The 26,721-nt window shown below is 36.1% G+C and overlaps 1 protein-coding gene across 1 annotated transcript in view; it reads left to right on the plus strand.

Annotated features, from left to right (window-relative positions):
- The window catches only part of pik3c3 (phosphatidylinositol 3-kinase, catalytic subunit type 3), a 147,722-nt gene that overhangs the window by 23,705 nt on the left and 97,296 nt on the right, over positions 1-26,721 (plus strand). Inside the window, exons 3-9 of the mRNA XM_063042847.1 lie at positions 7,299-7,442; positions 10,589-10,718; positions 20,851-20,937; positions 21,139-21,234; positions 22,229-22,300; positions 23,669-23,773; positions 26,028-26,120. Coding sequence (XP_062898917.1) covers positions 7,299-7,442; positions 10,589-10,718; positions 20,851-20,937; positions 21,139-21,234; positions 22,229-22,300; positions 23,669-23,773; positions 26,028-26,120 — 727 coding nt within the window. The remainder of the gene's footprint in view (positions 1-7,298; positions 7,443-10,588; positions 10,719-20,850; positions 20,938-21,138; positions 21,235-22,228; positions 22,301-23,668; positions 23,774-26,027; positions 26,121-26,721) is intronic.

A 26,721-nucleotide genomic window follows, 5' to 3' on the forward strand; every position in this document is an offset into this window, starting at 1 on the left:
ACAATGGATGAGATTAAGAATGTTATTTTTTCTATGAATCTGGGGAAAGCTCCTGGCCCGGATGGGTTTACCGTTGAATTTTATAAATGTTTTGCTTCTTTATTGATCCCTTGGCTCTGTAGGGTTTTTGAGGCTTCTCTGAAACTTGGTAAACTTCCTGAATCTTTTAATAGAGCATCAATTTCTCTAATACTAAAGAAGGATAAAGACCCTGCTCAATGTGCATCTTATAGACCAATATCTTTATTAAATGTTGATTCTAAAGTTTTTTCTAAGTTATTAGCAAATAGACTAGAAAAAGTACTTCCTTCTATTATTTCAGAAGACCAAACGGGTTTTATTAAAGGTCGTTACTCTTTTTATAATATTCGTACATTGTTAAATATCGTTTATACTCCCTCACAAAATGTTCCTGAGTGTGTTATTTCTTTAGATGCCGAGAAAGCTTTTGATAGAGTAGAATGGCCTTATTTATTTAAGGTGCTTGAAATGTTTAATTTTAGCTTGAAATTTATATCCTGGATTAAACTGTTATATCATTCCCCTGTAGCCTCGGTTCGTACTAACTCTTTAAACTCACCTTTTTTTCCTCTCTTTCGAGGTACTCGACAAGGCTGTCCTCTTAGTCCCCTATTATTTGATATTGCATTAGAACCTCTTGCAATTGCTATTCGAGAATCTTCAAATATTACTGGGATAACTCGGGGATTAAAGTCCCATAAATTATCACTCTATGCTGATGATTTACTTTTATATATTTCTAATCCTGAGAAATCCATTCCTGCTGTTTTAGAGTTATTAGCACAATTTGGGTTTTTTTCAGGTTATAAATTAAATCTTAGTAAGAGTGAACTTTTTCCGATTAATAAACATCTTCCCTTATATTATAAATTTCCATTTAAATTGATTAATAATTATTTCTCATATCTTGGGATTAAAATGACTTGTAAATACAAAGATTTATTTAAGACTAACTTTTTACCATTAATAGACCATATTACTCAACTTTCATCTAAATGGTTTCCCTTATATTTAACTTTGATTGGTCGTATTAATGCAGTTAAGATGTTTTTTTTGCCAAAATTTTTATATACATTTCAGGCGTTACCAATCTTTGTTCCAAAATCTTTCTTTGATAAAGTTGACTCTAAAATTTCTTCATTTATTTGGCAGAATAAGAATCCGAGACTGGGTAAAATACATTTACAGAAAGCTAAGAGAGATGGAGGTTCAGCATTACCTAACTTTAGATTCTATTATTGGGCTATTAATATTCGACATATGAAATTTTGGTTACTTGATCAGGACATACTATCTATTCCTAAATGGGTAGCATTGGAACTACAATCTGTTCAGGGTTATACACTTGGCTCTATTTTAGGCTCCTCTCTCCCTTTTGATTCGAAACGCCTTAAGCAGGTCTCTAACCCGATAGTTAAATATGCTTTGCGCATTTGGTTTCAATTCAGAAAATTTTTTGATCTTAATCAATTCGGGTTAGCGATTCCTATTTTAGGTAACATATTTTTTCCTCCCTCTTTTACGGATCGCGCTTTTCAAACTTGGAAGACTAAGGGTATTTTACGGTTTTTGGATTTATTTTTAGATGGTTCCCTTATGTCTTTTGAACAATTATCTAATAAATATAACTTATCAAGAATACATTTTTTTAGATATTTACAAGTTAGAAATTTCCTAAGTACTATACTTTCTTCCTTTCCAATGCTTCCTCCTACATATATTTTAGATTCGATAATTAACCTCAATCCATGTCAGAAAGGTGCATCGGCTATGATTTATAATATTATTATGAAACTTAGGAAAGCTCCATTTGATAAGATTAGGGTAGATTGGGAACAGGAATTGGGGCTTACCATTTCTGTGGATGATTGGGGGCAGATTTTACAATTAGTTAATACTTCCTCTATTTGTGCTAAACATTCCCTAATTCAATTTAAAGTGGTTCATAGAGCACATATGTCCAAAGATAAGTTAGCGCGTTTTTACTCGCATATTAATCCTTTCTGTGATAGATGTTCGGGGCGGATAGCCTCTTTAACTCATATGTTTTGGTCTTGCCCTACTTTGGAAACTTTTTGGAGAGATATTTTTAATATTATTTCTAAGGTATTAAATATAGATATCTCTCCTCACCCTATTACTGCTATCTTTGGACTACCTAAAATTTCTAGTAATCTTTCCCCTTCAGCCCGTAGAATGATTGCATTTCTTACTTTAATGGCGAAAAGATGTATTTTACAACATTGGAAAGAGCTTAATGCTCCAACTACCTTTTTTTGGTTTTCTCAGACGATTTTATGTTTGAATTTGGAGAAAATTAGAAGTAACCTTTATGATTCTTCATTTAAATTTGAACAGATTTGGGGACCTTTTATTCGATATTTTCATTTAATATAATATTTACCCTTCTTGTTTTTTTTCACTGTTTTTAATGGAGGTCGGGATTGAGGACGTGATTTTAAGTTTAACTCTGTTTGGTTTCAAGTTAGCCCATTGCTTTGCTTTGCTTTTAGTTAGTTGCACGGTGGGTTTTTTTTGGGTTTTTTTTTTCTTTTTTTTTTCATTGATATATATAAAATTTAGTATACTATTATGTTATCTTGGTTTCTTAAGTTTAAATTACATTGTTTGTAGTATTTTTTTTTGGTATTGATACCTTTTGGAATTTTATTATACTTTAACATTGTATTAATGTTTATATGGCTTACCTTTTTTGTATACTTATTCAATAAAAAGATTTAAAAAGAAAGAAAGAGAGAGATGAAAGCTTTGAAAAATAAACTTCAAGAGATAATAAAAGATAGAAACAAACTGAAAAAGCGTTGGCGACGAGAGCAAACTAGAAATAGGACAGATATACAGGTTTTCCCCGCCATCCGAAGGTAGAGCGTTCCTATGAAACGGTTCGTAAGCTGGAATGTCGTAAAGCAAAGAAGCAATTACCATTTATTTATATAGGGAAAATTTGTGAGCGTTCGCAGACCCAAAAATAACCTACCAAATCATGCCAAATAACACACAAAACCTAAAATAACAGTAATATATAGTAAAAGCAGGAATGATATGATAAATACACAGCCTATATAAAGTAGAAATACTTCTCCACAATCATTGCCGCACTGTCCACCGTAGCCAAAATCTCACCCAGGCGCTGTTGGCAAAAACACTCTCTCCAGTAACCTTTAGGCTATGAAGCTGCCAAATCATACCAAATAACACATAAAAATACACAGCCGATATGAAGTAGAAATAATGTACGTACAGTGCAGTATCACTTACCGGAATCGGGAAGACAGCGTGGAGCACACTGATGATGGTGTGTTAGACTGAGTCATCGGAGTTTGGGTGGTGCAGTGGACTCCACTCTCTAGGCAGCGGCCCGATACCGATCCGCGAAGCATGCAGGGGTACAGTGGTGGCCGGGACACACCCAGCACATCTTTAAGAAAAAAGCCGAAACAAACAAGCTAATTAATTAGGTGCCGCTCAGCACGTAAATGTCGGCCCAGATCAGAGGTGATTGCCGATTGCGTCGCCTTTGATCTGGGCCGACAATTATGTGCCCGGCGGCACCTAGTTAATTAGCGTGTTTATTTCGGCTTTTTTCTTAAAGATGTGCTGTGTGCCTCCTGGCTACCGCTGCATTCTCCGCGAATCGGTATCTGTCCGCGGCTCGTTCGCTACTGCATTAGGTTTCGATTGTTAGCCTTTCCTCTTCCAATTGCATTAGCTCTTCATCTATCAGTTCTTGGTCATGGTTTGCCAAAACCTCTTCAATATCATCTTCGTCAACTTCCACAAGCCAAACTCACTTTGTCCTTACTTGGTTCACCACGATCAAAACGCTTAATTATGTCTAGTTTTACGCTAAGTGTAACACCCTTACGAGCTCTTTTAGGCTTTTACGATACCTTAGAACTCATCTTGCTAACGGCTGCTCACAGGCATGTGTTTAAGCAATGCCGACGAGAATGCCGTTCGGAATCCAGGGGAGAGCGGCTGCTCGGGGCGTGCGCTGACTTCTTTTTCGCGCACTGCCTTTTTTCGTAACAGTTAGCGAAAACAGGTAACTAATGTCAGTCTTTCGTAACATTGAGGTTTCGTAAAGCGAACGTCGAAAAGCGGGGAACACCTGTATCTGCTGGTGTCATTAATTGTGGAGATTGGCTTGCAGTCATTTATGACCAAAATCGGTGGTTAGCAAAGGCTGTCACTGTGGATGCTCATCATCAAGATGTTCAAATGGAGTTTTTCCACCCTCATGGGCCCAACATGCACTTCCATCCAAAACCAGGTGGAAAGGATATGTGCTTCGTACCTGTTGAAGATATTCTGGTCAAACTGATGGAGCCATCATCACCGGGTCGTTCAAGCAGGACGAGGGAGATGTACCGCCTGTCTGCTGAAGTCATGGACTTCATAGAGAAGGAGCATATTAATCGTCTACTTCCTGATAAAGCTGACTGAACGTTTTCGAAGATTTTCAAGCCCAGAAATGGATGGAATTTTTTTTTTTAAGTTGCTGGTGTGTATTCTGATGTTTATCCTTAAACATTGCAGTTGTACTGTAGATTTTATTTTCCTGTTTACTGTTATTGTTAATATTTACAGAAGGATAAAATGTACATGACAGATTGTTTTTTGTTGTACCAAATTGCTAAATAAAGTTGGTAAGCAAGGAAGCATTGACTTGAGTGGTGAAAAGGTTGGAATTGTTTGTTGTAATTAGGCCACTGCCACCACCGTCAGGTCTTAGTCACCACCGTCAGATGGAACTTTATTTGTTTTAAATTAATATGCTTACAATCTGTTCCTCCAAAACAGTTGATTTATTAAAGTAATTGTCTTTTTAAAATTAAAAATGTGTTTTTTATGTCCAAAATTGTTATTTTGTATATTTAATGCTAATGATAAAAGTTGCATGATGTAAGAGTTTTTAAAGGAGTACACGTGAAATAGTATAAAAAATGAACAGAAGTGCTTATTCAACATTTAACAGCATATATGAGTACCTATGGTGTAGACACAATGACTTAAAAGCTCTTAATCTATATAAGACTAAATAAGTAGGAATAATTAGCTTTTTATTGTGTCTGACTGTTGACAAAAACTAAGTAATGCCAGGAAAAACTCATATTGAAAAAATTACAAAATCAGGAGGTTGCACCGAAATATTGCATGATTGCTGAGATCTTGTTCTATAAACATATAAGTTTAGATATCTTAACATTTAAAATCTTTTCAAAATTAAAACCTGTTTTATTCAAATTCTCAATCAGTGATACACGTTTCTCTTCAGTTCTGTGAAAGGAGAATAAGTACTGCATTATTTGTTAATTTTATTCTGTTGTCTCTGCATTGGAGCAAATGAAGATTGACTACCAAGTCTTTCAAGTCTTTTGACTACCAAAGACTACCAAGTCTTTTGTTTTTCAGTTATTTGTCTGATTACTGTAGTTAAGACATTAGACTTGTTCTTCCCTATACATGCTCTAGTGTATTTCTAACAACGCTTACTTTAGCCTTGAGGAAAATGTTTAATTTTTCACTTGAACACTTTAGTGTGCAACTATATCGTTGTATTTTGTTTTTCTTTTCTCTCTTTGAATCCCTATATATCCTTGCTCTTACGCCAACTTCTGGCAAATGAACACGAGCCTAGTTCGCTTTTTGTAATGGATGTACACAGGGTATAAATGGTTTGCAAATTAACTTTTGGCAGCAGCAGCAGCACAGTACATGACAAATGTAACTTAATCAAAACTTAAATTAGCATAAATTATACTTAACTTGCAAAATAATAGTTAAGAGAGAGAAAACAAGTTGGTGTTAGGGATTTTTCCAAAAACCTGATGGGAGTGGGTGTAAAGCTCTTCTGTTCATGTTTTGTTTCTTTCCATTAGCAGTAGTTTCATTTGCTTTTTGCATGGTAACGCCTAGGAGATTTTAATAAATCTGCTCCCAGAGTCATAAATTCATACAGAATGGAAATGAGGCATGTGGCCAACCAAAACACTTGTCTGTGCTTGTTCTATTTTCTTTTACCACCTCCAATGGCAGCTCGTTCTGTATACCCACCACATGTGTACAAAACCTCACTCCTCGAATCTCCTTCAAATGTTTCCACCCTCACCTTAAGTCTGTACAAGGTCATCCCTCAGCCTCCTGTGCTCCAGTTAGAACAATCCAAACCATCCAGTCTCTCCTTGTAAGTAAAGACAGCATCCTGGTGAATCTTTTCTCACATTTTTAGTAGTATCAGAGCCTTTCTGTAGTGTGATCAGAACTGTTCATATTATTCCAAGTGTGGCCCAATCTATGCCTTGTACAGCTGCAACATTATGTCATCTGCAATACTTATTACCTCTGCATATGACACCAAACAAGCTAAATGCCTTTCTCATTATCCTTATCCACCTGTATCACCATTTTCAGGGAGCCTTGAATGTGCACCCCAAGATCTGTACTTATAGATCGCTTCTGTGGTTCCCACAGTTTACTTAACATGTTCTGTCAGTATTAGATGACCCAAAATGAATTTCCTCACATTTGTCTGGATTATATTCCATCTGCCATCTCTTTGCCCAACTTTCAAGCTGAGCTATGTTTGTCTATATAGTTTCAGAATCTTGTTCACTATCCAAGTCATTTTGTATATTTGACAAGCAACAAAGGACCCAGCACTGATCCTTGTGACACCCTACTAGTTACAGGCTTCCATTCAGAAAACTAACCCTCCACTGTTATTTTCTGCTGTCTGGATCCTGAAGACTAGTGAACTCACTTGCACCTCTTGTTTAAAAGAATACTTGCCATAATTGTGAAATACTTTATTTCTTTCTCTCTCTTTATTTTGGTGAGATGATGAAGGATTTACTATGTATTCCCAATATTGTTTGTTGTTATCTTAGATTTGCAATTTCCATTTTTTTGTATATGCAGTTCATCAGTGTAACTTGGTTGTTTTGAAAGTAATCACTTGTTGTCACCCTCATATTTAAGAGGGGTACCAAAAAAAATCAAAAATCCCAAAAGGAAAAAATAAACTCAGTGGGATAGCTGTATAGCTGTTATTCCATTGGCTGTCTTCCTTCCTTCTTTGCCTTCATTTTTTCAGTTAATAGGCTGATGCTATTTTTTTAATAACCAAATATTTTAATGAAACTGTAGTCTTGAAATAGGAGGGTAGAATTATAATGGTTTGGAAGCCTTTTGTATAAGGTTGATAACAATTTAAAATCTTTGAGAATAATAACAATGTCTGTTTTATTTTAAAGCTGGAATGAATGGTTAAAATTGCCTGTAAAATATCCAGATTTGCCTCGGAATGCTCAAGTAGCTCTCACAATTTGGGATGTTTACGGACCAGGAAAAGCTGTCCCCATTGGAGGAACTACTGTTACACTTTTTGGAAAATATGGGTAAGTTGGATTCTTCATTGTGTGTCTTTGCCACATGATTCCAAAAAGAACTGAGTTTTCTTGTCAGCTCATGGAGAAAATCAGAGTAGTCATTTTTACAGATTATTTACATAAAAACCACATGAGCAGTATTTTGCCTCGGCAATTTATTATTTTAAGTATGCATTTGTGTCCTATTCTTAGCAAAAACATCATGTTGTTTCTCAAGTAGATCTTTAAAGTACAGAAATCCACATGAAACACTTATTTTCAGAGTAGATAATTTATTTTTTAGATTAAAAGGCATTCTATGTGGATGTATACTCACTTGGTATGGCAACTGTTCTGCAAGTGATCACAAGGAACTGCAGAGTTGTGGACACAGCTCAACACATTACAGGAACCAGCCTCCCCTCTATGGGCTCTATCTGTACTTCTCGTTGCCTCAGTAAAGTAGTCAGCGTAATCAAAGACTCCACTTACCCTGGACTGACTTCTTCCCTTGACTTCCTTCTCCCTTCTACCATTGTGCAGGAGGTACAAAAGCTTGAAAGCACGGCTCAGGACCAGCTTCTATCCCACTGTTACCAGGTGCTTGAATAGCCACCTTGTACAGTAGGGTGTTTACCTGCACTGCACTCTTTCAGTAGCTTTTACACTTTATTCTGCATTGCTATGGTTTTACCTTATTCTAGCTCAGTATACTGTGTAATGATTTGACCTGTAGAAAGAGTATGCAAAAATAAGCTTTTTACTGTATCTTGGTACGTGTGATAAAAACAAACTAATACTAATAAGTGTTTAAGGATATAAAATCAAAGTAGTAAACTTCAGATTTTAGATTGGTGTGAAATGTAAGCGAATGTTACATATTCTGAGTTTGCTAAAATTGCGAATTGTAGCAGGAACCTGATAGTGGTGGGGAAGAAACTCTTCTGTTCTAGTTTATTTTTTCCCATTTGATTTTGGCATGGTCATCTGGTCACCTAGGAGTTTTTAATAAGTCGGCTCCAAGAGTCATAGGATGAAATGAGCCATTTGGCTTGACTTTTGCGGTTTACAAATGAAACCATTACAGGTAGCCCTTAGAGTTTTAGGCACATACATTTTGTTGTTGGTAGTGGTGAGGTTAACTGGACACCTTAATTTATTTTAGAAGAAGCATATTTCATTGGACAAAATTAAACTTTTTGCAAGGGATTATTCATGTTTCAGAATAAAACAAATGGTTACATGTGGGCAGCTTTGTGAATGATTATTAGAGTTTAAAACTAAGATCATATGAGTCATCATGTGAGTGACTTTCACTGTTCGGCTTGAAATTCAACTGTCTCTAATCTGCAGGATAGTTTCTTTGCTGCTGTGTGCAGTTCATGCTCTGCATTTTAATATTTCTGAATTGACCTAAATGTAGTTAATGAGAAGGTTACTGTTCTCATGTTTTGATATGCATATTATTGAGTTCCCTATTTTAATTTCTTTAATTGATCTTTTCTTCCCTCCATTCTTTAAATATCATAATGAAGTAGTTATGTTTGATATGTTATATATGATGTGAGGAAATATATTTATTTAACTTGTGGTAAAGTTAGGTTATTTAACACAATCTACAAATGGATTATGTGCATATATACATGACAATAACTTTAAAGAATGGCAAGTGATAGAACATAGAAGAGTACAGCACAGAAGCAGGCCCTTCATGTCTGCATTTAACTTGATGTTAATCAAAACTGATTGCATTTGGCTGCATGTTGTCCATATCCCTCTATTCCCTTTTCATGTCATTATAGTATGTGCTTCTACCATCTATCTTGTTATCACACTGAACAAAAAAAACTTGCCTCATAAATCTTTAAACTCCCCCTCGCTACTTTAAACCTATACCCTATATAGCATTTCTACTGTAAGGTGGGGGGGAAGGACCCTGACTATATATCCTATTGATGCCTTTTATAAAATTTTAAATACTACTATCTTGTCATCTCTTAGTCTCTTGGGTTCCAGAGGAAACAATTGTCAATTGTCCAACCTTTCCTTTTAGCTACTACAGTCCAATCCAGACAACATTCTGTCGAATCTCTACAAATCTTCTTCATCCTTCCCGGAATGGTATATTTAAAGGACTAAACAAAAATTAAAACCTTTTCTGTGTTGCTGGTAAAATTCTGTAAAATAATATGGGATGAAATTAATGAACGCCTGGAATAATATGAGCTTAATAATAATAGCAGTTTATAAAGATGTTTTTAGAGGGTATTTTGGAAAGCACCTGGCACAAGTTATGAGTTTTATACAATATGTAAGTGATAACAGTTTCTTTTAATTCTCTGTTCAGGATCTAGGTGCCATCTCAGGTCTCTATTAATTGCCTACTCCTAATTGCCTTTGTGAAATTAGTGGTGAGTTACCTTCTAGAGTTGATCGTTAGGTACTCAAGAAGGTAGCTCACTTGTCAATACTGTAGAGTTCAGACTGTGGGAAGGCAACAGACGGATATTAGCCAAAACGTATGAGGATAACAGATTTTGTTCCCTTGAACAATATTAGTGAACTGAAAGGGTTTTGACACTTTAGTGGATTTTGCCTCATCAGTATTTGGACTTATTGCTATGGTGTCTAAATTCCAGACTATCAACTAATTAAATTCTTCAGCTGCCATGTTGGGATTTGAACTGTACGCTCTGGATATTTAGTAAAGTTCTCTCAATTGCTAGTCCACTAACTTCCATGTGCCACACCATCCCATAATAAATTTGTAACCATGATTATGGTGTTGTCTGTGCTCATTCTACTGTAGAAAATAAATAAATAAATTGAGGCTATTGATTGATTCCATGTAGAATACAATCCAAAGATATTTGCAGGATGGGAGATTGTGCTCCTCAAGCATTCATTTTCTTGGCATTTTGAATAAATTTTTAATAAAGAATTCATCACATATCCTTAGCAACTTTAGGCGTTTTTAAGTTGACTGGTGGTTTTGTTTATTTGTAGTTAAATACAGACTGCCGTATTGGAGCTTTCTGAACTTGGTTTTTCTCGTGACTTGTGCAGCACAAAGAGAGATATTGATGAGCAACATTTCTGTTCCTTTATATAATTAATTTAGGTGGTATAAATAAATTTGTGAATGACATGCTTCCTCTTATGCTTTCAATTTGCAGTATGTTTCGACAGGGTATGCATGACTTGAAAGTATGGCCAAATGTGGAAGCAGATGGTTCGGAGCCTACTAAGACAGCAGGCAGGACAACAAGCAATGCATCTGAAGATCAGATGAGTCGCTTAGCAAAGGTAGGATTTGCACTAATGTTATATCATTAATCATTCATAAGAAGTAAATCAATTTTAACTTGATATATATAATTGTTTTTAAGTACAGTTGAGAATTTATTGGCAAATCATTCTAAGGATGAAAGCAGTGTTATAGAATAATGTAATCCCATTACGTTGATTATTTGAGAATACTTTTTTCTGGAGTAGTTATCAACTGGAGTGATTAAATATTTAAAGTAAAAGCTTCACCCAAGATGTGCATTGTTTTTTATTGCAGTCCAATGAGGTAGCATCTGATATTAGATTTTATTTTCTTCAGTAAATATCAGGAAAAAAAGATAAGATTGAGATGTTTCTGGAGAATAATAGTATGAATGAAATGTGTGCATTTTCAGAAGTGGAATTAGTTGAGATGCAAGAATAGTACCTGGAAAATGAATGGAAATTAGTATAGGCATTAAGTTTCTCGGGAAGTAAAAAGTATTTGGAACATATAGTGATGCAACAAAGACCCGAGAGAACAGTCCATACTACTTTAAATTACCTAATTTTTTTACAAACACAAAATCTGTAAATATGGAAATCGAAAGCAACACACACAAAATGTGGAGGAACTCAGCAGATTAGGCAGCATCTATGGAAAAGAGTGAACAGTCGACTTTTCAGGCTGAGACCCTTCACCCAGTTCTGTTAAACAAGTTAACAATCGTGATTGCACATTCTTGTTGATTTTTAATTCATAGCTTGCACCATTAATCAAAAAGCAGTATGCATGTGGAAGCATTTTGTACATGCCACATTATGTTTAGAAGTAAAAGGTGTTCAGGCATTATCCACAGAAATAGCTGTATGAATCGATAGAGCTACGATATCTTAATATGCATATAACTTATGCATCAGCCTGGAATTCTGTTTGCTGATACATTGGTGGGAACTAGGAACCCTGCTGGTGGTTAAGGGTTACACAGTGAGATTTTTAATCGAAGTAATCCTTGACATTATTAAGTTGAATCTCTCTTTTATTGCTCTCCTTGGAGGCAAGCTGTCTCCCAGTAGGATGTAAATCCAGTTTGCTAAATATGTAGTTATCTGTTTTTTTTTAAAAAAAGAGATCTCTATCTAGCATGTAACTTAGATACATGGGACTTTGAATAAATTGGCTAATTTGATGAACATGGGATGGTGATAGCTCATGGAATGGGAATTGTACAACCTCTGATACTGTATTTGACATCCGAGGGATTACATTATATTTGAATCTACTTTCAACTATGTATTCACCTCAATATTGGGGTTTTTATGAATTCAATTTCTTGGCAATAAAAATAATTTTGAGTTAACTTTAATTGCAACAGAGTTGCCCTTTAACAGAAAGGCATTGTTTACGTCCTCATTTTGCTTTCCTCTGTCCTGCAAAACTACTTTGGACAATAGTTGAAAATGCTAATTGTTTGATAATGCAATATATTATTACAAACGCAGTTATGAAGATTGAACTGGTAATTTGCGTGATACTACAGCTGCTTTTTTTTTTGTAAATGAAGATAACCATTGGGAGAAATAGTCAATAATTTTAGATTTTACTGGCGGCTGAGCACGTTAATTCTTAAATAATGCCTTTCTTTTTTGTTCCTCCTATTGAATTCTATAGAAGTGTGACTTCTAGCTGCTGACCTGTGCTGATGCAGTCTTGTGATATTGTACCACTGGCAGAGAAAATTGTCAGGAGAGTGTTTGAAAGATCTGTGATCTCTCATTTTCCATTGAGTAATATTTTTTATTATGTGCAACTGGTAATATTTTCTTTGGCTTTTTACTTGGTGACTGACAATTAATAATTCAGACTGAAATAAATAAACATTAATTGGTGATTGGCCAATTCTTCTAACTGGTGCAAGGTAAGTGTCAAAGAAAGTTAACAGTTTATTTAACAGTTTTTTAATGGCATGAATCTCGAATAGAGTGAGGCAGGAGATTAGTAAATTAGTAGAGGTTAGTTTGAGGATAAGAGTTTGCTGAGAGTGTTCAGGTTTAAAATCTGCACAACACAGTTTAGTCATAAGTGGAAAGGATAATGGGACAGCTACTAACAAGCATACTAATTCATGTTAATGTCTTTTTATAAGTTTTCTGTGCTGGTGCAGATGAAGATGTATGTGCATAAAACTGAAGGATTGAAATTGATGCATAGCATTGCAGGACAGGAGGGACTTGGCCATATAATACATGGTGAAAGGGGGAACAGGGATTTATAATGGATTCCTGGTGGTCTGGTTCTGGACATGTTGTAAAGGAGTTGAGAAAGAAGGATGTAGACAGGACTATGGCACCATTTGTTAAGCAGTTAAATTTGAGTTTGTTCAACAGGACCAACGTGGAAGAGTGCAAATTATGTGGCAGGAGGTTGTTAAAGGCAAGAGATCATGAAATGTGATGTCTGTGATTATTTCTATGATTAGAAGGGGTATGTTTTTCACGGGCTACTTAAGATGGTTTATGCAATTGAAGGAAAATCATTTATTTAATTCAACAAGGTTTGAATTACAGGCGGTGCTGAATATATGACGTAACTTACTAATGGTGTCCTACAAAGACTTTTATTGGGGCTTAACAATTATTATATTGAATGGCACCCTATATGCCACTTTTCCAAGCTTTCCCATCAACATATCAGTTATATTGTAAAACTAAGAAAATCAAAATACATCCGAAAGGACAAAACCTATCAGCAGGATGAGTGCCCCTGTCACTCAACGGGATAGTGCGTTCCAGATCCTAATATTATGTTCAAAATGGCTAAAAGAAACTAGAAGCAGCAGACTTCCATTGAGGTTTGATTCCATTCATGTTGTTCAATAAAATGTCATGAGTATGTACAAAATCTGAACTGCTGGTTAAGTGCTACTCTTGAGATCTGGAAGAGAAGAATGTAATGGAATAATGTTACCATATTTGGGATTTTGTTTTGCACACACTGCACCTGGCTGGGATACATTGCTCCTCAGGACTGCAAGTCAAAATTGGCAGAATAATCCCTGTACTTTGAAGAGCTAAATTGTATACTTTCACAAATGAGGATTGTATTCATTTGAGCAATGATTTGATAAAAGCTTTCAGGATATTATGAAGAACTGATAGACTGATAAAAAGAACCTGTAGTTCTTTCATAAGCGGTTTTATAGCATAAGAATGGAGCCCACATTTTCAGGTCCAGTAAACGCCCATATTTAAGCTGAGAGAAATTTGAATATATTCTTAAAATAGCAGCTTATTAGTAATTTTGAAACTGAGATTGGTTAACATTCTATGAAAGGAAATGAAAAATCGGAGGTAAAGGAATATTTGCAAAGGGGGAGCCAGAGAATATCTATAATGGTGTTGAATGGTAGAATGAGTATCTGAAGGTAAATGAAGTTAAATGACAATGCCATGGTAGCATACTGGTTAGCCTAGCACTGTTACAGCACCAGTGATCAGCATTCAAGATCCAATAACCGCCACTCTTTAAGAAGTTCGTACGTTCTCCCCATGATCACATAGGTTTCTTCCGGGGACTCTGGTTTTCTGCCACATTCCAAAGATGGTAGGGGTTAGTAAGTTACGTTGGCGCCGAAAGTTGCCCCAAGCACGTATTCAATCTGTGTTGGTCGTTAATGAAACAATGCATTTCACTGTATATTTCATGTGACAAATAAAGCTAATCTAATCTAATGAATTTACTTGCATTTTCACAAAAGTGGAGAATTTCTAAACTTATTGCATTGCCTTAAATTTAGCACTTCTTCTATTCAAGCAACTCTGGTGCTCAGACAAATTCATGAACAGAAGTCTACCTGATTGAAAGCAATAATTTTAGAATAATTTGAATATATTTACTGGAATAGATAAGTTTTCCTTTTAAGTAGTGGTAGGATCTCAAATTAGTCCGCTACCATTTACAGATTTCTGAGTCACCCCTATAGGTTGAACACAGTTGCTCCACAAAATTTTTTGTGTTTTTTTTCTCATTTTATTGCTTGGGATCTTGGGGTCCGAGTCCATAGGGCGCTCAAAGCAGCTGTGCCGGTTGACTCTGTGGTTAAGAAGGCGTACGGTGTACTGGCCTGCATCAATTGTGGAGTTGAATTTAGGAGCCGAGAGGTAATGTTGTAGCTATACAGGACCCTAGTCAGTCCCCACTTGGAGTACTGTGCTCAGTTCTGGTCACCCCACTACAGGAAGGATGTGGAAGCCATAGAAAGGGTGCAGAGGAGATTTACAAGGATTTTGCCTGGATTGGGGAGCATGCCTTATGAGAATAGGTTGAGTGAACTCGGCCTTTTCTCCTTGGAGCGACGGAGGATGAGAGGTGACCTGATAGAGGTGTATAAGATGATGAGAGGCATTAATCGTGTGGATCGGCAGAGACGTTTTCCCAGGGCTGAAATGGTTGCCACAAGAGGGCACAGGTTTAAGGTGCTGGGGAGTAGGTACAGAGGAGATGTCAGGGGTAAGTTTTTTACTCTGAGTGGTGAGTGCCTGGAATGGGCTGATGGCAACGGTGGTGGAGTTGGATACGATAGGGTCTTTTAAGAGACTTTTGGATAGGTACATGAAGCTTAGGAAAATAGAGGGCTATAGGTAAACCTAGTAATTTCTAAGGTAGGGACATGTTCAGCACAACTTTGTGGGCTGAAGGGCCTGTATTGTGCTGTAGGTTTTCTATGTTTCTATCTTTGCATCAACTAATTCACCTGTCTCTTGTTATTACTTGATCAATAGTTCATATTAAACAAGTATATCAATCAAGTATTTATTATGGATGAAAGAAAGAAATGTGGAAGGAAAATTAGAGAAGAAAAGAAACAGTGCTATTCCTAGGCTGAGCAAGTGTGAGTAATCCTAACCCTACAACAACATGGTTGATTCTTAACCGCCTTCTTCAGCTTAAAGATTCAAGAGCAACATGGGATATTTTAATAATGAATACAGTCAGCCCTCCGTATCCGCGGATTCAACCAACTGTGGATCATGATCGGAAAAAAAACGGAAGTTCTCTCTCCAGCACTCGTTGTTCGAGCATTGTTCGCCTCGCGTCTCGTTCAGGCGCTACTTGTGTGAACTCTTTGTTTCTGTGAAAAAATGGCTCCTAAAAAGCAATTAAGTGGTCAAAGCAATTCCTCAACTGCTAAGAGGGTGTGTAAAGTACTGTAATCTACAGGTCATTAAAAGTATTACTCGTCTGAGCATTGTTCGCTTCGCGTCTCGTTCGTTTGCTACTTGTGTTGTGAGCGAGAGGAGGGAGTTTAAGGCTAGTAAGGGATGGCTGGCTAGCTAAGTAAAGCGCTGCAGCCTCAAGAACTTAAAGATCACGGGAGAATTGGCATCGGCTGATGCCGTGGCAGCATCAGCGTTCCCAGAAGAGCTACGGTGGTTGCCTCTGTACTGAACATGTACAGGCTTTTTTTTTCTTGTCATAATTCCCTAAATAATACAGTATAACAACTATTTACATAGCATTTACATTGTATTAGGTATTATAAGTAATCTAGAGATGATTTAAAGTATATGGGAGGATGTGCGTAGGTTATATGCAAATGCTATGCCATTTTATATACGGAACTGAACGTCCGTGGAATTTAGTATCTGCAGGGGGTCCCGAAACCAAACTCCCATGGATACGGAGGGCTGACTGTACTAACTTCCAGCATTAGTAATATAAAATCATAGAAGATTTAAGAAACAATTCTGCCCATTCTTTTCAAGCCTATCCTAATTTGCATCTTCTAACACTAGGCTCATAGCCCTCCCATTATTTCATTTGAAGCATAAAAAATGTGATGAAGAATTCTGCATCTATCACCATTTTGAGTATTGATTTCTGGGCTCCCTATTACTCTTCGGATGGAACATTTAATCACTTTTCCTCTCATCATTTTAGCAATTCTTGTGGTTTATGTCCCTGATTTTTGATTATTTTGCGAAGGAAAATGACCCCATTCTGTTCACTTTAGCTTAACTTCTTGGAATCGTATTCACCTCAGTTAATTCTTGCTCTGCTGCTAGTACTTCAAAGAAAATAATAGTCATTGATCCATTTTCTTCTATCTAAGTTTTCAGAATTAGTGTAATTATTAGGGACTTGTGCCATGAAATTTGTTGCTTTGTGGCAGCAGTATAATGCCAGACATAAAAAATTATTATGTTACAAAAATAGTGCAATGGCCAAATAATGAGGTAATGTTCATGAGTTCACGGACAGTTCAGAAATCTGATAGTGGAGGGGAAGAAGTTCTTAAAATGTAAAGTGTGAGCCTTCATGCTCCTCTACCTCCTTTCCAATGGTAGTAACATAAAAAGGGCCTTTACTTGATGGTGAGGGTCTTTAATAATGAATGTTGCCTTCTTGAGTTGCCTGTTGAAAGATATCCTTTATGCCCATAATGGCACTGGTTGAGTTTACAATCTGCCTCAACCTTTTGCAATACATAATAAAGTGTGACTATGACTATGACAAAAGGAGGCTCCACACTAGGCTATGATGTAATGAGCAGAATGCTCTAAACCATGCATTTATATGAGTCTTGGTGACATACCAAATCTTTTCAAGCACCGTTCTGAGGAACATTTTAAGGTACAGTCACTTCTTCCCTGTAATTTGACCAGAAAATTGCACAGTAATAGCAGCACTCTAATCTTGAAAATTTATTTTAAAATGACGTTAAAATAATTTAATGCAAATGTGTGCCTTAAAAGGGGTAGAAAAGTTAGTTATACTTGTATATGGGTGCTATTTGCTCAATTTAACTTTGAGTTGAAAGTTTAGAAAGTGGTGTCCTCTGGTATTGCCTCATGGGTGAATAAATTCAAAATAGAATCACTCAAGTTCAATGGTAATGGCAGTTTAATAAAAGTTAATGATAATATATTTTTATACTTGAAGTCCCTTATGCTTCAGGATACGCCTAATTAATCTCCAAAGGCAAATGCTTGGATACTTCTGAAAGTTTTTCTTATAGAAGTTTGACCTTGTAAAAGCAAAGATTGTAGATGGTACAGTCAAGATTCTTGAAAGTTCAAAGGGGAGCTATTATTTCAAATTAATGGGACAGAAGGAGGAAGTAAGTCCATTCAGATTATAGTACTTGTATCCCTTTATATCCCTGTTCCCCATAAGGATAAGTATAAATCTCAAATTTATCTGATAGATAATCAGCCTGAACCATTAACCTGCACAAGTGCTGCTTCACTGTCTTAGCTTTATTAACTTTGATTAGTAAGTTTGTAAATGACAACAAAATTGGTGTGTGAATAACAAGGAAGATGGTCTAATGCTGCAGCAGGATATAGATCAGGTCAGAAGTTGGGGAGAAATTTAGCAGATAGAATTTAATTCCTACGAGCAAAAGGTAATGCATTTTGGAAAGTCTAATTGCAGTAGGACGTATGCAGTAGATGGTAGGATGCAAACAAATATTCATGATAGATGCCGCATTTGCTGGTAGGAGATGGCAAAGGAGAAGTACGGCATGATTGCCTTCATAGTCTATGCCATAGAATATAAACATTGTGAAAACAATCTGTAGTGAAACTCAACATGTCAAGCAAAATTGCTGCAAATTCCAGCATGAGGAGCCTTTTGCTTCTCTATGAGGCTCGTGTGGACTGAGTGTTTTAAACATAGTTCAGATTAAATTATCTCAACCTGAAACATCATCTGTCTGTCTCCCTCCATAACTGCTGCATTTCCTCCAGCGTTTTGTGTGTTAATCCAAATTCTAGTATCTGCATCCTCCTGTGTCATCATATTGTCTGGACTGGATAGGCTGGGCTTGTATTCGCTGGAGCAAAGGAAGGTGAAGGGTGACCTGATTACAAGAGGCATAGAGGTAATGTTGCAGGTCTATAAAAGCCAGGTTAGCCTTCACTTGGAATATTAAGGTGGAACGCAGCAGGCCAGGCAGCATCTATAGGAAGAAGTACAGTCAACGTTTCGGGCCAAGACTCTTCGTCAGGACTAAGACCCTTCCTGATGAAGGGTCTCGGCCCGAAACGTCAACTGTACTTCTTCCTATAGATGCTGCCTGGCCTGCTGCGTTCCACCAGCATTTTGTGTGTACTGCTTGAATTTCCAGCACCTGCAGATTTCCTCGTGTTTGGAATATTATATTCAGTTTTTGTTGCATCACAGAAAGGACGTGGATCTTTAGAGAGAGTGCAGAGGAGATTTACCATGTTGTTGCCTGGATTAGAGAGCATGTCTTATGAGGATAGATTGAGTGAGCTAGGGCCTTTCCCTTGGGTTGAAGGAGGATGAGAGATGATTTGATAGAGGTGTACAAGGTGATAAAGAGGCATAGATCAAGCGGATGGCCAGAAACTTACCCCCAGGGAGGAAATGGCTAATATAAAGTTGCATAATTTTAAGGTGATTGCAGGAATCTTTAGGGACATATCAGAGGTATTCTTATTACACAGAGTGGTGGGTGCATGGAAGGCCCTGCCAGGGGTGGTAGTAGAGGAAGATGAAGCCTTCCATTGGTCAAGGTCGACCATGGATGTTGTGTCCCGGCTATCTACATGACACGCAAGCCAGGGCTGTACAAAATAGAGAACAGGCTGTTTCCCATGTAGCAGGCTCCCCCTCCATCTAGCTAATGAACGGCAAAGACTGATACAGTTTGGCAGCTGGTATCGCAGGAGCTGCCAGTCCAAATTGAACTCAGCTCGGGGCACCGTCTCTGGATTTTTCCTGAGCTCATAGCCGAAGCTTTTCCTGTGGGTGGGTGTAGCTGCAAGGGAGCAGATATTTGAGATCAGAGTTTTCCTTTTCTAGAGGCAGGTACATTGGGGACATTTAAGAGACTTAGATAGGCACATGGATGTTAGCAAAATGGAGGGCTATGTTGGAGGGAAGGGTTAGATTGTTTTTAGAGTAGGTTAAAGGTCAACACAACATCAAGGGCCTAAAGGCTGTACTATGCTGTAGTGTTATGTATACACTACCAAGTTGGGTGAACCAGAGAACCTATTACATTGATTTTGGTGTATCTTTTCATAGAATACTTATTACTATCTTGCCTTTAATGTGACAAAATGTCTTAAAACATGAGTCGTAGTCATTCAACTTAAATTGCACCCATACTAACTTTTAATGAAATTCCATTCATTTTAATTATCAAAAAATGGAATTTTTCGACATATTACTTATTTTATGCAAATTTACTTATATTTTGGTATTTTTATTTTTTTTAAAAAAAAGTAATCTTGATTCACGCCTTGAAGATTGCCACATCGCCACCTGGTAACTAAATGCAGTATTTAACTCATTGATGGACTTGTTTATCAGGAATAGTTCCGACACCATTCTCAAGATGCTGACAATTTACTGGCTGGCTGTCACTTCATCTTCAGGAGTGCCTCTCATTCAAGTTCCTAAACATTTATATAAATGACAAAATATAATAATGCTGCTTTTATTTTAAGTTCAGAAGCCCCCTACATTGCTTGTACAAATGTAGCTATCATTCTAAAGTCTAAACTAAGAATGACTGTTGAGATTGCCATCCAACTTCTGTTAGTGTTTATAAGGTTAACTCCAATGGAAACTACATGCTCCTGCAAGTAAGGATAGAAAGTTGTAAGAGAAATAAGATTTTTTGACAAAACTAAGCAAGGATGGTATTAATATTAAGAAAGTGCAGCATGTGATGTAGTTAACACAGGAAATTATGTACAATATAAGCATGTAGTCATTAATTGCTCATGCAAAGGTACAGGTAATAACATAGCACAATAATCACAAGAAGCTGTACAATGTAATATTTAAATCTCAAAGCAAGATCGGTGGTACAATGGTATTGTGACTCCCAATTGACAAGAGTACAGCATAAATTAGTGAGGCAGTTAATTATAAATGTGGCTCATCCAATAGGGGTCAATTAAATTATAATCTCTATCCAACAATTTTCTGGGGACCAGTTAATAATGGACACAAACTGCTGCCTATAAATGAGCAAACATTTTTAGGCACTTTACTCTTTTTGATATTAAGTTATATAAAGTTGTCTAAAATCATTAGTTGAAATAAACTCGCAAAAATAGTTCAAGTTCAATGTAGTAGAATATTTTGTTTGTGGGCTGGCTGATCATTTGTTTGCTTATCTTAAAGCTTACAAAAGCACATCGTCAAGGTCACATGGTGAAGGTTGATTGGTTGGACCGACTTACTTTCAGAGAGATAGAGATGATCAATGAGGTAAGCTGGATCTGGAGTTCCACTATTGAATTAATTTCTGGCTTTCTTTTTCCAGTAGTTAGCATATGTCTTTTTTTCCCAAAGCTTTTTGTTATTTTATGTCAAATTTAAATTGAATCTTAACAGAGGCATGACTTCTCAGAGTATTTTTGTTTTAATAAGTAGATAATCTAAGGTACATCATATCCCATTTTGTTGCAGAGTGAAAAGAGAAGCTCCAATTTTATGTACCTCATGGTTGAGTTTCCTCGTGTAAAATCTGAAGATAAAGAATACGGTATTATTTATTATGAAAAGGTTTGTCATCACATTCCAGTACATTTTTACTACAGGTTATTTTGTACTATGCAGAAATAAAATTGACTAAAATTAGCTATGTGATTTAAATTTCAGTTAAGACTAGTATGTAATTGTTTCTTCTTTATTAGATTTCATTTTTAGTAAACTCGTATGTGACAGTTGTGATGTGATACTGATTTTACCTAAGTTTAACCCAAAAATATATTTAAGTATTTTCTTACTTTATTCATTATATTCTTGGTTTTCTTTAGATATGTAACAATTAATGCCTTGCATGGATTCTACATGTGAAATTGTTTCTTAATACATGTTCTTTCCAGCTTACAAATGCCTGACATATACAACCCACACATACGAAAAAACATTTGGGGAAAATGGTGGAATGCATTTGCTGGCGCTGCAGGGCTGTAAGCATCTTTTGCTGCCTGGGAACTCCGTGGCATTTTTGACTTGCTAATTGTACAGTCATGAAAAAAAAGACTTTCCATAAACTATGGAACAATTTGTATGGCAGGGAGGGTTACAATCTTAGGAAATGGTCCATATGGCGATGTTCACTAACCTTATCATGTCAAAAAATGTGAGTTGAAAACAAAGTAATTTATTTAACATTTTTTGTAAGTTGCATAAGAGTTCATTTAAATTGGCATCTCAAATATTTAGGTATTCATGATTTCTGTAATGGCTAATTTCCGTTACCCATGGGGCCTCTGGATCTAGCTAATATTTGCATTGCAAATAGAATGCACCACTTTTTCAAATATTGTTAAGTACCATTTCAAGCATTTTTTGGCTGTGTGTTTTTGTTTTGTATTTTGTCATGTTTATGCCCTTCCCTGAAGAAACTTATATACTAGGTGTTTCTGGTTGAAATATGGTGTCTCATATGCATTCCATTGACAATCTCAAGTAGTGTTTAAATTTAGATTATAATCTACTGATATAGTAACTAGACCGGCTTATATGTTTTCTTTCATGCAATTTTAACCAGGATGGTGATGAGTCATCTACAAATTTAACAAGCTCCGAGATTGTCAAAGTGCCAGATCCTCAGATGTCAATGGTATGTATAATCTTAAATTACTTTACTGTTTTGCCCTCAAAATTCATGAGCTGATTCATGAGTTCAAAATTCAATGGCTTTCACTTAAGACAATGCTATATCTTCCATTTGGTAGCACCTAGCATGATTCTGTACCTTGGGTTCAATTTTCTGCTAATCTCTGCATTGCATTACTCCCCACACCCCCACTACTATTTACTCTCCTCCTTGCATCTAATCCCATGGCATCTCTTGGGCTGAGCTTCATTAGTTTCAGCATCATGAACATCTCTGATTGTTCCAACTTCAGAGACAGATGTTGAATTCTGGGTTAAGATCCCCATCAAGTCCTTCCAGTGTTTTTTTTTTGTCCCAACATTGACTTTGTATCTTTAACTTCTTTAGCTACCTTAATTCAAAATTCTATAAGTCCTCCTGAAAATCTGTAATGCACATTAAAGCTTATCTATTTGATTTTGTATATTGACGCCATTCTAATACATTGTGGCCCAGTCAGATTTTATTATTGTTACCCATGAAATGCCTTAATATTATTATTACAACATTTAAATATATATTGTTGTTGACCATGCCCAGTGATTAAAACAGTAATTTGCTAGATGACAGATACTCATTGAAAAAACTTAATGCAGTAAGTTGGTACACCATGAAAAGCAGCCGCCTATTAACTCTGTTTTCACTTCCTGCTTGCTTGACTCCCCCCCCCCCCCCGCCATTCTGGTTTTACTCCTTTTACCTTTCTCTTATCAGGCAGAATAGACAATGGTTTGAAAGCACATATCTCCAGGCTCCAGGACCACTTCTTCCTACTTTTATCAGACTCTTGACAGAAATTTGAAATACTGATGATGAATTCTTGATCTCCCAGTCTGCCTCATCATGGTTCTTTACACTTGTTTCCCTGCACTGTAGTGTTGTAGTTGCTACACTATTTTCTTTTGGCTACCTCAATATACTTACAATGGTATGATCAAATTGGATGGCACACAAACCAGTGTTCATTGTATCTTGGTGCTGTGATAATAAATCAAACCAAACAAATATGTTGCACTTATCCATTCAGCTGTTGAGATGACTTTGGGAAGTTAAGACTTCCCATGAGGGATTCATTTCTGTTGATTTTTATGTTTTTTGAAGGATTTTTGAGTTAAATTTCCTGCACACTCCCTGACTTGTGATTGCTTTTGTTGACTTGGGTCTGCTTTATTCTAATAATATTTAAGCTGCTGTTCATTTCCTTTTATTAAAACAACAAATTGTTGATCACAAGAGTCCAAAGTTTAAAGAAACTCAAATATTTAAATGCATATTGTTTGTTTCTTCTTGATTTGTTAAAATTTATGACTGTGCTGTATGTTCATATAATAGGAAAATTTAGTAGAAAGTAAGCATCATAAACTTGCTCGAAGCTTGAGAAGTGGACCTTCTGATCATGATCTAAAGCCAAATGCTGCTACACGTGATCAACTTAATGTGAGTACAAATTGAAAGCTTTCTCTGAAAAGATACAATGTTGAACTTTCTTTGTAATTGTTTATTATTTGTATTTACAATACTGTGCAAAAGTCTTAGGCAAATATAGATATGTAACCAGGGTGTCTAACATTTTTGCACAGTACTGTATTTGTTAATGTGGAGCAGGGAGCAAGTTTATAAATCCGGCGGGAGCAAAGGATGTTGGGCATGATGTGAGTGGAGTGCTGAGGGAGGGGTGTGGGACAATGGCAGATCAGGGTTACAAAACTAGTAATACATACAAGCTCTGCAGATAGTGTTTTAGGAAATTAATTATCTAGTGTTTAAAAAACTATGAAGTGTTATAATGACAATCCTAACAAGTATAACTATTCACTGTACCTCCTATTCCGTCTCTTGATTCTGAAAGTTATCATTCAAGAGTTCCCTTCTCTACAGATGATTTCTCCCTGTCAACAGCTTCCCTATTAACTGTCTTTTGATAGAATTTATTCTTTATTTTTTTATTTGATTTTGAACACAATTCACTATGGAGGGATTAGTTCAATCGGCAGCAAAGTTGAATCATGCTTTCTATATTACAAAAATCATTTCCATGACAATTTAATTGACACAGCCATACCTTTGGTTGGATTATCTCCATTCAGTTTGCCTGCTACAAATCTTCAATATAGAATCATTTGATAGTCAAGCCTTTGAGAAAATTCTAATTCTTTCAGCATTCTCTCAAGCTAGTGCATGGGTTTTTATTCTATTGGCTGTTCTGAAATAGTGCTTTATTTTTATTTATGTCAGTTTACCATGAGGTAAAAGTTTGCTTGTTGGAGGTTGGCTACACCTCTTTGATTACTCAAGTATCACAAACAAAAGCATCTGGTGTTTACTTGAAGTAAGCAAGTAAAGTCACAGCAGCAAACTTTTCCACGATGGGTCGAGTTACATGGTCCTCTTGTCAGATTAATCCAGATATTAAGACATTAAAATGAAGCAGAGTCACCTTGTGGTAACAGTTGGTTGAGAACAAAGAATGAAAATGGGGAAATTACCATTAAACTCTGCACAATTAGCTTTTAAATGTAGCTTGAACTGAAAGGAATCCATTATTAGAGTTTTCAGTAGTCGAAGAAAGATAATGAGAATATAGCACTAGTTCAAAATGTAGTTGTGATTTGCAGAAGTTTAATGAACATGAAAATATCCTTGGTTGATAAAGATTATAAATGGGGTAGAGTGAATCCTTGAAATAACTCAATGAAAATATTAGTCAGAGCTAATGAAGGTTATGTCACTAATGATAATACATAGCATTAGTGTGCAATGTGTGGCCAATGCTGTAACTGATGTTGAATTACATTTTATTTAATGAGATTCTTAAACATACCCCTGATCTGCAAATATTAAAATTGAAATTGTTAACTCTTTGTTATGAGTCTTTTTGGTAGACAAAAATTTGTGTATGTTGATGTAGCACAAGTTTCACAAAATTAAGTACTTAGGAACTGTAATGCAAATGCTATTGTTAATACTTAAGTGCTAAACTTGAGCAATCTCAAACTAATTTCTAGTACACAAGATGATAGTGGTAAATTGCTAACTTACTGCAAGAATTAGAGTTCAGACTCTAACAGTGTTTTTTTGAAATATTGTAATGTGATGTATTTAGTTTGGAGCACATGGATCTTCTATAGTTCTTTTGCCTTTTTTAGTTTTTTGTCTCTGTTTCTTAAATTGACTCTTCAAAATGGCATGCTATTTTGTGGGTTACCAGAGTAAATTGTCTTATTTTTAGAATTAAGCTCCCTCACACACACGCAAGCACACACTTGTTGATAATAACAGTATTGTTGATAGTTTTATTAGCCCACAGTAGGATAGAATACCTTTGAAACTATACTGTCCATTATATACATACAGTGGATTTCTGTTCATTGTTGCACTGATAGGCATCAGTTAGGTTGCCTTAACAGGAATATCGTTAACATGGGAAATGGAAGCTGGAACAAGGAAAGGTAATTCATTAAGATATTAATGTTAAATCAGTGATTTCAGTATAATATATAAAGTAGAAGAGTCAGTTATCCCTTATATGAATAGTCATTACAGTAACATGACTTTTTTTTCCATGGTATGGAACATTACACAAATTTGCTTCATGAACTTAGGATTTATAAGGATAGTTTGAGTAACAAGTTGACTGGATCATCATAATATCTTTATTTCACAATATCTAAGTGACGCTTTTTTCTTCCAGATTATTTTAAATTATCCTCCTACTAAATTGCTGTCATCTGAAGAACAAGATCTAGTTTGGAAATTTAGGTACTATCTCACCAATCAAGAGAAGGTTAGTATTTATGATTTGGTTTTCCTAGTTGAATTAGATCCAGAACTTTACATCCCTTGTAATTTTTTAACTACTCTAATTCAAAGTAACATAATTGGAAAACTGTGCTCTAAGTATTGTGACTTGAAATTGAATACAGCCAACTGATTTCAGTTGTAGAGCATAGCATTAAAAATGCGTTACAAATTAGGTATAATTTTTATGAGCCTACTTAGCTGAGTTTTGAGTTTTAAGGTTGAAAGTACTTGGAAGATTTCACTTTAGGCTCTCATTTAGATGTCTTGTAGCTTACCACAGAAGTTGCCACTACCAGCTACATAGAAAATTGAATGACCCCAGCAAGGGCGCATGTGCCGGTCATGCATGCAGCCTGTTACAGTCGCTCTGACTAGTTTTCTTACTTTTCTTACTTTTTAACTTAAGTTATTTGTTGTATTTTTTTTCACGGTAACATGTTGAAGCTGCACCCTCTCTAACATGCTGGTGGAGAGAGTCTTATTTGGGTTTTTAGTGCTGGAAATAGTTACATTCGGACACGTCTCATTAGCGAGGCAGCAGTATGGTCGCATTGTTTATTCCAGGGACCAGCTGATTGCGCTTA

The sequence above is a fragment of the Mobula hypostoma genome, chromosome 3, assembly GCF_963921235.1.
Source record: "Mobula hypostoma chromosome 3, sMobHyp1.1, whole genome shotgun sequence".
In the NCBI taxonomy this organism is placed as follows: Eukaryota; Metazoa; Chordata; class Chondrichthyes; order Myliobatiformes; family Myliobatidae; genus Mobula; species Mobula hypostoma.